This window comes from Mytilus californianus, unplaced genomic scaffold, assembly GCF_021869535.1.
Source record: "Mytilus californianus isolate M0D057914Y unplaced genomic scaffold, xbMytCali1.0.p SCAF_4, whole genome shotgun sequence".
NCBI lineage: Eukaryota > Metazoa > Mollusca > Bivalvia > Mytilida > Mytilidae > Mytilus > Mytilus californianus.
In genome coordinates, this window is record NW_026262690.1 from 109,309,747 (window position 1) to 109,323,944 (window position 14,198).

The following is a 14,198-nucleotide window of genomic DNA, read 5'->3' on the forward strand; positions in this document are numbered from 1 at the left end:
GCTTTGGGTGTGTCATATACCAAAGTCAGATAACTGTGACCTTTTTTACCTTGGAGTCCTATGATAGTAAAGCATTGCCTTATTTGTTTTTGTGTAGCATAACTTTTGTATTGTAGCACTTAGATTGACAAAATGTTATATGCAGAAGCATCATACTGACCTTGACCTATAATTTCTGAATTTACAGCTCTATTTATGATTTTTTTGTAGTCACTATTTATAAAAAAATAGTACTTGGCTTAAGAATTGGGTTGTTTTAGCTATTGGAGTTGACTGGGTTTATGTAGGAATTGGTATTGTGTTAGCTAAAAGATCTAGAGTTGACTGGTCTTATGTAAGAAGTGGGATTGTGTTAGCTAATATGTTGACTGGGATTAAGTTAAAAATTGGGATTGTGTTAACAAATGGAGATGGTTGGGTTTATGTTGGGAGTTGGATTGTGTTTTCTAATAGAGATTATTGGTTTTATGTAGGCAGTGGGATTGTGTTTGCTAATGGAGATGATTGGAAGGATAGGAGACGATTCTTAATACAAGCAATGCGAGATTTTGGTGTAGGAAGATCTTCGATGGAAGAAAATATTATAGAAGAAATACAGAATGTCGCAGACGATCTGGAAAAAATGAAAGGAGCGGAGATAACCAATTTAAATGAAATGATGATAAAGGCTAGCTGCAATGTTATACATAGTCTTATATTCGGATATAGGTAAGTTCTTATCTGTTACATGTACCAGTGTTTTGCATAGCCTTTTATCGGATTAGGTAAAATGTTGTCTGCTCCATTTATTGGTGTTACATACTCAACCTCATATTCAAATATATGCAAGTAATTGTCTGCTCTATTTATCGATCCTGAACAGATATAGGTAATTGTTTGTCTGCTATACACAGACAAATAAAGATATGGTAGATGAAACCCAGGTGTGTGGTATAAGCACCTCTTTTTATGCATCGCCCGTTTTGCCATCAGTGTGGCAGTGTGGGATACGCATCTCTCAGAATAGAATATGCACCTCTTGTTATGTATGACCTGTTACGTATTGAGAGCAGTAATCCTAACCACTTTCCATGTGAACAGTATGGGATAAGCATCTATTCTTATGTATCACATGTCATTTATTGAACAGTCTTCGTAAAGAATCTCATATTCGTATGTATTATCAGCGTTCATATATTAAGCATTTATGGTAATACATGGCCAGCTATGTATTAAAAACAATGTAGGATAAGTTTCACTTGATATGTATTGCATGTCATGCATTGGAATAGTGTGGGATAATCAACTCTTGATGTGTTTCACATGTCAAGTATTAAGAACAGTGTGGGATAAACATCTCTTGTTATGTATCACATATCATGAATTGATAACAGTATGGGATAAGCATCTTTTGTACGTATTCCTGTTATGTATTTAAAAATAGTGTGGGATAAGCATCGCTTGTTATGTATCACATGTCACGTATTGAGAACAGTATGGGATAAGCATCATTCTCTTGTTATACATATATTACATGTAATGTATTGAAAACTGTGGAATAAGCTTGTAATGTATCACATGCCATGAGTTGAGAACAGTATGGGATAAGCATCTCTTGTTATGTATCACATGTCATGAATTGAGAACACTATGGGATAAGTATCTATTTTACGTATTCCTGTTATTTATCGAGAACAGTTTAGAATAAGAATCTATAATTGCTATATATCTACTTTTATCTGGTGTATCCTTATTTCATGCTTAATGCGATAGAGTCGATCAACATAGTCACCAAACTTTTAAATATATAATCACGGAGAAGACATAATATTTATAGCAGATCAGTTTGAAGTATAGTCAACACCCATTAAAATACCTTCTGTTTGTGTGCCTAGTAATTCATGCAGCTTAGCAAATATATTCATATCTGTTATGTATTTTTTCTTGACAAAAAGGTTTTTTTTAAGTTATGACAAGAATTGCTGTTTGCATTAGTCAGTATGCTGTATACATGTATAAAATTAGAATGGATTGTCAAGAAAATACGGTTTCTAATCAATGACATAAACTTCACTTTCGGCATAGCAGAGAAGTACAAATCTAGATTACAGAGCTGTGACATACCTGTATTTTATTTTTTATGGTTAATTTTTCGTATATGTTGCATTTTTATCTTTCAGGTACAAACATGACAACGAATCCCTTCAAAAACTCATCAAGACAATGGACAACATCTTTTCAGGTCCTGGTTCTTTATCAGCGTCGGGAATATTTCCGATTCTGAATTTAATAAGGGTAATTTGGTGCATACTCGTATCTAATAGCTGTATAATAGTTAGAACTTTTTAATTTTCATAAGTTAAAGGTTAATACAGTATAATTGCATAAATGATAAGAGGTAAAACATATGACTAATGTCAGATTACTGTCCAAGTTTCTCATCAACAAAATGACAAAGTGCTTTTCGGTGTCGTCGTCGTTGATGTTAGCCATTTAGACCATGTGTTCAAAGCTTCATGCTTACTGTTTGTCATCATGTATAGTTGACCTATTCATACAACAATTTTCATTTACAAATTTACAGGAGTTATAGGACATTGATGATTTCTTCGTAAATGTTTGCATTTGGGATAAATACACTCTGATACCTTTTGCATTCCTCCTGACAACTGAAATTACATGACAATTTGGTAACCACTTTAGGGTATCACAGTGGGGTTGTTTTGCCCTTATAATTGGTCACCACTGGAGAGTATTACAATATAGCTGTTTTTTTTCTGCAGTATATTAATACAGACTTATCATTTCGTAATAGTGTTGGGAATGTGTTCATTGACCATTAATCATATATATGTAATATATATTGTATTTTATTATCGTTTCAGAAAGACTTTAAAGATCTTAAGATGAGGAGTGAAGGGTTTTCTACTCTAAAAAAGTATATTGAAAAACGCATAACCGAACACCGAGAGTCATTTGACCCAGAAAACATTCGGGACTTTATAGATATGTATCTGGTAGCCGAAAAAGAAGAGAGTGAAAGGACGTCCGTTTTGAATCGTAAGTTTAAAGATGACGCTTTATTACAGCGCCCAACAAAATAGCTCAAACTCATACGACGATATATTTTGTCTACCGGTACTGTGGTAACTAATTCACCCTTTCAGAATGTAATGTATTCTTGGTAATACTTTCAAAAGTGTACACCAAAACGTTGTGATTGGCTTACATCGTCCTAAACAATGGGAATTCTACTAATGACGTGATGTTATTTCATTATGGGGAACGAACAGGGAAATTATCCATAATCCTTTAGATTCTAAAACGGCAAATAGGTGTTGTGTGGTGGTTTCAATCTAATCACGGGGTGTATCACAAAGTGTTGAGACAAAGTTCCCTCGCTTGCCAGTGAGTTTCAATTTTTCTCCACACCGACGAAATACTATTTTTAGGTAAAAAAAAGACGATCAGGTTTGGTATATACCAGTGTTGGTAACAAACCCAATATTTGGAATTGTTTCTGAAATATCATTGATTGTACCTAATTTCAAGACTAATTTAAAAGTATTTGTAGCTACATGTATATTAATATATGTAATTGGAGGGTCAAAAGTGACAAGAAAATCTTCAACTTCGATTGTGTCTGAAAACTGCAATTTATGGGGCCCTTTATAGCTTGCTATTCGGTGTGAGCCAAGGCTCCGTGTTGAAGGCCGTACTTTGACCTATAATGGTTTACTTTTACAAATTGTGACTTGGATGGAGGGTTGTCTCATTGGCACTCATACCACATCTTCTTATATCTACAACTAGTCTCGGAAATGAGTGGTTTTGCCTTTCTTCAAGAATGTTCCGTTTTTAAGTTTATAGTTACTTAAAAGAGCCTTTTTCTACTTTATTTGCTCGGTAAGAAAGATTTTTCTGTAATATTTCCTTAAAGTTAGCATATTGTATCCTATCGTTTTCGTATTTTCTTAGTAACTTAGTGACTACCATATTCCTGACTTTTCATGTAATCAGTAACTTACACCCTTCTCTCATAAACATAGATCTCCTTCAAGTCAAAATCTTAGAACATTAAACTTTCCAATTCATTAGCAACTAGGATCTTTTAGATATCCTTACATTTTAGTCAGTAACATATAACCTTTTGTTTTGCTTTTGTTGTCCCAGTTTTTACGAATCCCTAGCTTTCTTATTTTTAGGAATATCTTGCATTATATACATCTCTTACGATTGTAGCGGTGGCGTTTTTAACCTCAATCATAGATTTGTTTGCTGCTGGAACATACACGACTTCAACTACGCTTAATTGGTCATTCTTATGGATGATTCAGTACCCGGATGTACAAAAGAGGTGCCAAGAAGAAATTACAAAGGCAAGCATAATGTTTCAAATAAATAATGTTTTGCTTAGTATACATACTATATACAAATAGTTGACAAAAATGTATTTGAATTATCATTGGTATTAATGAATAAACGCGTTACATTACCATAGGCTTTACACTTTACATGTTGCTCGTTTTGCGCAACGTGACTTGTGTCACTAGCTGAGCTGGAACTGCTTACTCGTCAGGAAAGCCTTGTTTTTTTTTTAATTTGGATCATTCTGCTGAATTTTAATTTTCCCTTTCATTGGTTTGTAGTATTTTGTTTGTCTTTTCGTCGTATTTCTTTTGTCTTTTGTCTTCAACTTATGATTGTTTAGTGCTCCATGGTTTTTTCCCTATTTTAAGACCAATTGAGAATTGATAATTTGATGAACTTTGCTTTATTATATGTTTCCACCGAAATATATACAATTCTCGGCAATGGTAAGTTTGTCCTGCTTACTCCAGTGCTCGGTAAGGGTTAGGTGTTCCTGATAACTCAGGTGCTCTCTTTAGGTAAGTTGTTTCTGTTAATTCCAGCGCTGGATAAGTGAATGTAGTTCCTGTTCCTGTTAGCTAAGAGGATCGTTTATTGTAATTAGGTCCTTTTGAATAAGGTGCTTGGTAGGGTAAGTCGTTCCTTCTTACATAAGTGTTCCGTGAGTAGTTCTCCTAGGCGGATTTAAGGGGGCAAAGGTGCCAGCCCCCACCCCCTCCTTTTGTTGGAAAAAAATGGTTGATTATTTAGGGACCACTTAAGCATGACTTGAGCAGGCCCCTCTTAAAGCAGTCATTGGGGCCCCCTTATGAAAATTTCTGGATCGATCACTGGTTCTAGTCTACCCAGATGCTCGCTAAGGGTGAATAGTTCTTATACTACTTAGGAGAATGATAAATAAGTGATAACTAAGGTGATTAGTAATTCACCACACTGTACTTACTTTTAGGTAATAGGATCAGGTAGAATGGTTCGATTATCTGATAGACGTCATTTGTCCTACACCGAGGCTACTTTAATGGAAATACAAAGACTGTCAAATACAGGTAGGCAAATAATGTTCCAATCATCAGAATCACTAGTAAATACAAAGACTGGGCTGATATGAATAAAACCACTTAAGTTAAGATATCCAATAGAAAAAGTGAACAGAACTGACGGCAAAGTACTTCTGATTATAGAGATAAGAATTAAGGAGCCAACAAAAACCTCTTGTACTCACTTACCATCAGGGTTTCAAAAATGTGTTATCCATTGTTCGAAAGCAGTGGAATACTTTTAGAACGTAAATACAAACTTGATATGACCTCTACAAGCTAAATATTTGAACTAAAAAAATAACATTACTATTTGGACTTTCATTTTTTACAGCCATTTTTTGCTTTGTGCACATTGCAGTTTTTGTAGCATGTGTATTTACTTCTATCTTTTTACAGCTAGTTTTGCTCTTCCCCATGTAGCAGTTTGTGATACAACAATCAATGGCTTCAAAGTACCTAAAAATACCATTATCATTCCAAGCCTGATCTCTGCACATTTTGATGAAACAATTTGGGGAGACCCGAAGGAGTTTAATCCAGGGAGGTTTCTAAATCAAAACAATGACATAATCAACAAAGAATATTTGATACCTTTTTCATTAGGTACGTATATTAAATAACAAATATTAGTTTAAACACATATACATTTCTTTTCGAGAAGCATTGAAGCAAGCCTGTGTGTTATTGAAATTTAAAAAAATGGATTTTTTATTGAGTGTTTGTTTTTGTGCCATTTGCAACGAAAGTTGCATTGGGCGAGACATTGGTAGTATATTTTTTTTATTTGTGCCTTGGTACTCATTGTCAGCTTACTCTGTCGTCATTTTCATTCTTCAGCGGTCAGAGTAAATGTGATTTATTCATCAATTGCTTTATATAAAAGGTTACCAATATTTTATTACCTGAATTGTACGGTCTAGTTAGGAGAAGTGTAGTCCATTATTTATTTAAGATTTGTTTCACTTGCCTACGTACTTGCTGTTAAGATCGTTAGTCAATGATTATTTTAGTTTTGTTTTGCAAATGCAAGTACCTGCCCATGGTTATTGTTCATTTGTCTATTCTGTTGAGTCCTTTTTTGTCAAATAGCTCCTAACGTTGTAGTGTATTTACGCATCCCTGGCTGTCATATGTTGAGGTTTGAGCTCATGATAAACGTAAATCTAGAAAGCCCGTGGATTTTGAGCCCAAGATGGTATCATCAGCTCCGTAGTTAGTGCTTCGGTTACGACACGGTTTATGCCATATGCTTATTTCAAATTACCTGTTCATAAATTAAGAAATTATTAAGAAACTAGGGTTTCAACTCCCTCAGGTTAAGTTGACCTTGGATAAATTTGGCTATTCTGTTTAGGACTTTTTTGGTCATATAGATCTTAACGTTGCAGTGTATTTACGCATCTCTGACTTTTAAATGTTAAGGTTTGAGAATTCATGATGAAGGTAAATGGAAAATAAATCTCTTTGGAGACATAACATTTATAATGTGTTTACTTACTTTACTCACTGACTGATTTAGTTTTTGTATTACAGGCCCACGGATCTGCCCTGGTGAATCGATAGCACGGTCAGAATTGTTTCTGATCTTTTCAAACCTTCTACATAGATTTGAATTCTCTAAAGTCGATCTACGTGATATCTTATCATTTGAAGGGATAACTGGGTTAACAATGACACCATCGCCATACCGACTTAAAGCTGATTTGAGATAAATTGATGTTATGTGTGTACATCCAACATGTCAAACAGAACAGGATCTTAGAATACATGTACTTAATTTCATATTGTTTGAACTTATATGTATCAATTAATGTGACATTTTTTTCTATATATATTTGATCATAGGATGCAATCGTTTGAAATTCAATTGAAATTTAATAAAAAGTTAATTCAACATTTTTTTGTTAAAAAATATTGTTCCTGTATGTTACTGAAAAAAGTTTGTTTTTGATTAAGTTGAAAGATGTTTGCTCCCAACAAATGATGAATGACAATTACTTTTTTAGGAACAATCCTTTTTTAAAACACAATGTATTTTTTTTTCTTAATTTTCAATGGAACTGCTATTTTCAATTCCCCTTTGAAATAATGTTTTAAAGAAATTTTGAATCAAACTATTTATTAAAAAAAATGTATTTCTATCCCGCCTCCCCACCCCTTCAAAGATAGATGGTTGGTGCCTTTTAAAAAAAGATGAAAAATGAGAATGACAACAAATATGTTTGATTAAATTTATATTGATCATGTTAATATATTCTTTGTCTGTAAACATCCATTACTGCTGTCATTTCAGCATCGAATCAACCCTTTCTAATTTTAGTTTCGCTTGCAACGAAAGTCTCTTAGAGTGTACATGTTTATATTAAAGAGTCAAAAAGATATTAACATTTCAAGTCAGCAGTTTTGTCTTTTCTGCCTTTATCATATTTATGCTTTTTTTGAATTTTTTGTTGTTGCCATGTCAATGTGTGACTGATTCCTTTATTTTCTATAGCTGAAACTATATACTATTAATGTGTTTCTGTCATCATACACACATATATGTGTAATGTATATGTAAGGAAAAGACTTGATATCAGTTGTTATAACTTGTGTCCAATCATATTGCTTGATTAATGCAATAAAATATTATTAAATTAAGATAATAATGTTTATAAATATTATTAATTTTAATGACGTAAGCTGGTTAACCAAAGTCACATGAGTTATTATCTTGCATTCATAATGTACAATAAAAAATGGTAACAAATAGAGTATATGCAACATGTCATCATTTTCAGTTTCCTATAAATTTGCCAGAAAAGAAGTAAAAAAATGAACGAGACGTCTAATTGAGTGACTTCATCGCATTCAAACATCATCGACTGAAACCACCTACACAACCGAGGTTTCCCAAAACGAAAAATGCCACAAAATTCTACTCAAGTCATATCCCCATTAGGAGAAATGAAGCAAATACTTCAGGTCACGTAGTCGGAGAAGTACAAGAAGGCATCCTCCATAAATTTTTGCTGGTAACGTGACTTGTCGTCATGCATATGCATGCACAGTTCACCTTCCCGTTAACGCATTCGTAGAACTCATTATCTGGGATGCGTTCAATGTCGTAGCCGCCGTGTACGGCGGGATGTACGTACATTTTGACTTTTTAAAGTATATCTAGCCTAGCCACTTATTAAATCTAGAAAGCCAAAAGAGAGTTGAAAGATGCGAAAGAGATATTCAAACCCATAAGTCGCAAATAAACTGATAACGTCATGGCAAAAGAAAAAGGGAAAAGACCAAAAGGCAAACAACAGTAACCAAAACACAACATAGAAAACAATAAAATGAGCAACACAGACACCACCAAAAGCCGGGGGCCAAAAGTTCCTGCTTCATGTATCTAGATAATTGAAAAAAGTCTTCGGATGGATTTAAATTCGTAAAAACATATAAAAATAATTGATTAAGAAAGTGTACGGAATTTGTACAGACACTCACTATATACTTGCAGAAATGAGAGTATTCCCATTCATCAAGAGTAATTTCAAAACAGAAAAGAACAGATCTGGGGAATCCATCCATGACACAAAATTAGGACATGCATAAAAAAAAAAAAACTCAAAAAAATCAAAGGAAACGAGCATGGGCATAGATCTTATACCATTGAACGTAACCCTGTTCTTTCATCGATTACTTCATACATGACGCAATTTTCGTTCACTGACGTCACGAGTTCCCAATCTGAATCTCCCGCCTAGATGAGACCGTTTAATGCATCCTATACTACTAGGAGACACTAATATATAAAATCACGAACTGTTATTACACAATTTCAAAGGAATTTATATTGGTCATGATGTTAAGCTTATCGTTATAAAATACCGTGTATAAATTTAACTTAAGAATTAGATCCATATCAGATTATGAAAGAAACGTTTATAATGGTAACCGTGATTCCTGTGGCTTTACAGAATAAACTGTCCAGTTGTATTAATCGCTAACAGATTGATAACGTAAACTGTCCGTGTATCTTAATCAAATTGTTTGTTTCCTTAATTTTTCCTAGTATCTTCAAACTGAAAAAATCGGTTGCCCAACTTTATGAACATATTAACATGAATGTCAATTTTAACGTCTATGAATAATAGCACAGTAGGCAAATATGACGGAAAACGTTTCCATGGAAACTTCATCTGTTTATGTTTGGAAAATCCATCTGTAAAGTTTCTTAGTGAGTTTTCTTTCACAATATCACACGTTCTAATCAACATACAAATCATTAAAATGCTATGTGCATCAAAACAACAAAATAGAACATCACCATATAATTTGTTTTTGGATGTAACACGTTTTTTGATTGGCTGAAAGTGTTTTTGTCTATCAGCTCATAGACATAATTTTGTCATGTGACAACCAACGTTTTTTTTTCTTCAAAATTTACTCCTTAAAAATTGAATTTAGAATGAAATTATAAGGAATGACTGTAATATTTTTTCTGTCTATTCGAAATAACCTAAAATATGTGGTGCACACTTTAAAATAACCCGCGTAGTGTACACCACATATCTGATTTTGTTATTTTTCCATAGACAGAAAAAGTATAACAGTCATTCCTTAAATAAAAAAGATTACGAAAAATACGCATAATTCTTAGAAATCAACTTCAATATTATTTCAATATGAGTGTAAATTAGGAATAACGGCATGCTTTGACGATGGTCAGCTTGAAATACAATAGCATTAGCATATGATGGAATGATTAGGGTTATACGCTTCGTGAAAAAACAAATGTAGGCAAACAGTAGGAAAACAAGCCTTTAGAAACGAACGTTGTTGCTACTTTCTAAAGACAACAATGGGGCTGATTTCTAAACCCGCATTCTGAAGTTGCTTTATTTTCGGGGGAAAATGAAATTGGCGGCAAGTTAAAAATTTTCTGTTTTCTGTTTCTTACTTCCAGTTGGAGTCAGAAATTGATGTCTTCAGCATGTGTCTTGTTATAAAAGAAAATATTATTCAAATTGGCTATTTTAAAAAAAAACCAAATACGTTGAAAATTATGCGAATTGCCTGTTCGTTTTTTCGACTATTTTAACAGATAAATTCACAAATATAAATTCTACAGAAGTATAAAAAATTAATGTTTCTCAAAGTAAAAAAACTATTTGAAGTCTAAAGATCTGTCACCCCTTATGAAACCCAGTTTGAACTAAATTCTGAAGGAAAGACATTTTTTTGACATTGCATTTTGTTTGTCTTACACATCGATGTCAACATGCATGTGAACCGAATATATACAACATTTAGTGTGTTTTAAAATACACATTTGTTTTAAAAAGCAATGGAGAAATCAGCTGTCAATTAGAGTGGATAAATTAGCCCCTTTTAGTTAAATGTTTGACGTTAAGGATGTTCGCTCCTCTTGTTTTTGAATTTTTGCCAGATATTCGGAATCCTCTGATTTAATCCGGGTAGTGCCATTAAAATTGTGCCCGCTAACCCCTACTTTTCTTTTCATATTTTTGTAACATATAGTTTTAAAAGCCATATTAGAAAATCTTATAAAATCCTTTTTATTTTTTTTTCATAGTATTTGAAAGAAAAAAGGTGCCAATGTTAAATATATGAATGTAGTTCCTTTGTTTATATACTATTAATTTATAACAGTGTTTTTAAAAGCTTGTTATTTTGAAACAGAGTAACGAACATCCTAAACTGAAACAAAAAGGTTAGGTTATTTTATATTATATGTGCACAAGCTAAAAGCAAGATTAAAAAAAAAAAAAAAAAATCATCCAGACACTCGTGATGTAAGTATTTTATTCTTTGTGATGAAGGACTCCTGTAAAAGTTTAAAGTTAAAACAAATATTACATGTACAACGGAAACATTAAAGTCTTGTCCTCCTTTGAACTTTAAACAATCTGTATCAGACTTGCATTTTAATCACTCTTATTGGAAATAGTGCTTTAATGCAAACAAATTTTAGATCTAAGGAAGTCAAATAATATCTTTAACAGTAACAATTTTCACAATTCATGGGGAGATTTCTCCAATGAGATATGTTGACCCAACTTTGAAATTCTTTATTATACAATCATTCAAATGAATAAAAGGGTATTAACGCACAAACATACTCATCCAAACAATACAGTAGTAGATTAAAAACACTTGTGACAATACACAATGGTAGAGGAGCATTAGCCATTAAGTCATCTTGCACTTAAAATTCACCATGGAAATTTTGAAAAAATTGGCAGGTATGAATTTTACTGAACCATACATGTACATGTATGCTCATTTCCACGATTAACATATCTTCGATAGAATTCTTTCAAATTTCAAAATTTAATATATTTTTATGAAATATTTTTAAACGAAAATAATAAAGCAGTAGATAGACCAAATTGGCCTCAAAATTTGACTTTGTAATATCATATCTAAAAGAACTATTAATGATCTCAAATATGCAAATTTTGATGACACATATATATATGTATCTACATGTAAACAGACTATTTTTCTTACTACTGTTTCGGTGTTTGTTTGAGATAATTTTGATATAAGTTTTAAGGTACAAAGTATGATATTTTCTAGTTTTACTCCATATTCTGCATTTTGAGGTCTATTTTCTTCTCCAAAACCAAATTAAACGTTTATTATTATTGGCATAAGTATGATAATATAAGAATAATGAGATGTAGTATGATTACCAATGAGACATTTATCCATGGCCACTATGAGTCCAAATGACGTGAATGTAACTATAGGTAACATTGGTTGTGTCTGGCGTAGATATATTATAAAATAAAATGATTATGCGACAATGTTAACCATGTTAACACGTGAGGATCATACACTTGTATTTATACATGTACATGATCATCATGTATGATATTTTGTTTTTATAGGCCCTTTAAATGGAATAAAAGCTTCTTCTAATCATGTACACATGATGTAGATGTATCATTCATTTGAATTACATGATCATCATGTGTCACAGTATGCAGGTACAATGTACATGTACATGCATGAAAATAATATTAAAAAGTTACTTTGCTCTTTCATCTATATACTGAGATGTCCAGTGGCAAATATTGCATAGATGTTCAGTTAACAAATTTCAAACATAACAGACTTGGTGTTGGGTTGATGATTGTCTATGGTGGTTGGTTGTACATAACTTAGTGACACATCTCCATTAATCCTGATAAGGAGTGCACACAAATACCACTGTACCCTCGCAGCTATCGATGATGATGGATAGCTGCTTAACATCCAGCTGCAAATTAATATGCATATTCAGGACGAGAGCATGTAAATGTAATATGAATATATAAACCCTGCTTTGTACTAGACCGACACACTGAGCTGGATTTTTAACATGCTAGTTCACAAGGTAACAGTCCGCAGGAAGACACATTATATTGACTCCGAGTATACCAGTCTTTCCTCTTACTCCTTAATTGCCGCGTGCTTAGCGGAGAAGTGGCAAATATCAATTTTAAAGTTTTGGATTTGACCGACCCGACCCGGGTTCGAACCAGAACATACATAGGCACAAAATGTTGTTTTACAAAGATGAACTGCCAAAATTTTAACTTGCACAGGAGAACGTTTACATGTTGGATAAGGGCACACATTTTTCCTTGTAATTGACAAACTACAAACTCCTAAATAAGTTTTTAAAAGGGTATTTTAACTTGCAGACATACTTTTTCAAAACACAAGACATATATCGTCCCAACTTCCACTTGATGTGGCTATGCATGCTTCTTTTAAATGCCATTTTTCCCTTTGTATCTTCTTTTTTGTAGGAGGGGGGGGGGGGTCAAACCAAAACAGAGAGAAAATGGGACCAAATTACAGCAGGGTATTCTCGTTGTGGACATTTTTTGGGTTTTGCTGCCTCTCAAAATACTATTTTATACGACGGTTGACATGGTTGAGTCCCCCTGAGTTTCATACCATAAAAACACAAATATAACAACTTGTACAAATCTATCTTTGAAAAAATAAAGAAAAATACTTTACTTTTATCTTCAATACCGACAACAAACGAGCAACATGTTAATTGTTTGCTTAAATAGCTTGCTGAGTTGCTTTTATCACTCTATGTAGCTAGAGTTGCGAGTTTGACACAAACACCAGGGAACAGAGGCCACTTAAAAAGCCTGCCCATCTGTGGGCGGTTAGGTGCCGGTTACGAAATTTACACTAAACGAATCGGGCGAGTTTTGATTATTTTACTTTCAATTTGGGCAACTTGAAATTACTTCACTCACCTGTACCATGGCTTTCTGTGATGCACTACAATGATACATCATGGCGTACTACACGGTCGGTCCGTCTTCGTAGGCATGTTATATAAAACAGCAATGTCCAGATATGTTATACCAATGGTTATATCTGGACATTTAAATTAAAATACTCACTAATCGCAATACTTGTTTTTGTTGAGGGGATGTATAAATAGTACCCTGTCACGTCCGGTCTGTGTTTTTGTTAGATGTTGTTCTGTTTGTATATATCTGAAGAGTTAAGCCTTTGTCAACTGATTTTTATAGTTTGTTATTATATTGTACTGTTACACAATTGTCCCAGGTTAGGAGGAGGGTTTGGCACCAAGAAATTAGTTAACCCGCCACATTCTATATGTCCCTGTAGGAGCCTGTAAATCAGTGGTTGTCGTTTGTTGATGTATATAATATTTGTTTTTCGTTCATTGTTTTGTACATAAATCAGGCCGTTAGTTTTCTCGTCCGAATTGTTTTACATTTGCGAGTCATTTGTCATTTCGGGGCCTTTTATAGCTTCTACGTC

At 33.3% G+C, this 14,198-nt stretch overlaps 1 protein-coding gene across 10 annotated transcripts in view; it reads left to right on the top strand.

Annotated features, from left to right (window-relative positions):
- Window positions 1-14,198, top strand: part of LOC127739083 (cytochrome P450 2C29-like) — a 480,581-nt gene that overhangs the window by 12,451 nt on the left and 453,932 nt on the right. For 5 of the 10 annotated variants that reach the window (XM_052250664.1, XM_052250658.1, XM_052250663.1 and 2 more), the window contains exons 2-6: window positions 474-708; window positions 2,160-2,274; window positions 2,865-3,039; window positions 4,222-4,358; window positions 5,300-5,396. The exons of 1 other annotated variant lie outside the window; for it this stretch is intronic. In XM_052250664.1, coding sequence (XP_052106624.1) covers window positions 474-708; window positions 2,160-2,274; window positions 2,865-3,039; window positions 4,222-4,358; window positions 5,300-5,396 — 759 coding nt within the window. Of the gene's footprint in view, window positions 1-473; window positions 709-2,159; window positions 2,275-2,864; window positions 3,040-4,221; window positions 4,359-5,299; window positions 5,397-5,786; window positions 5,994-6,923; window positions 8,031-14,198 lie in introns of those variants that run through there. 4 more of the 10 variants (XM_052250660.1, XM_052250659.1, XM_052250657.1 and 1 more) reach the window with 2 other exon arrangements.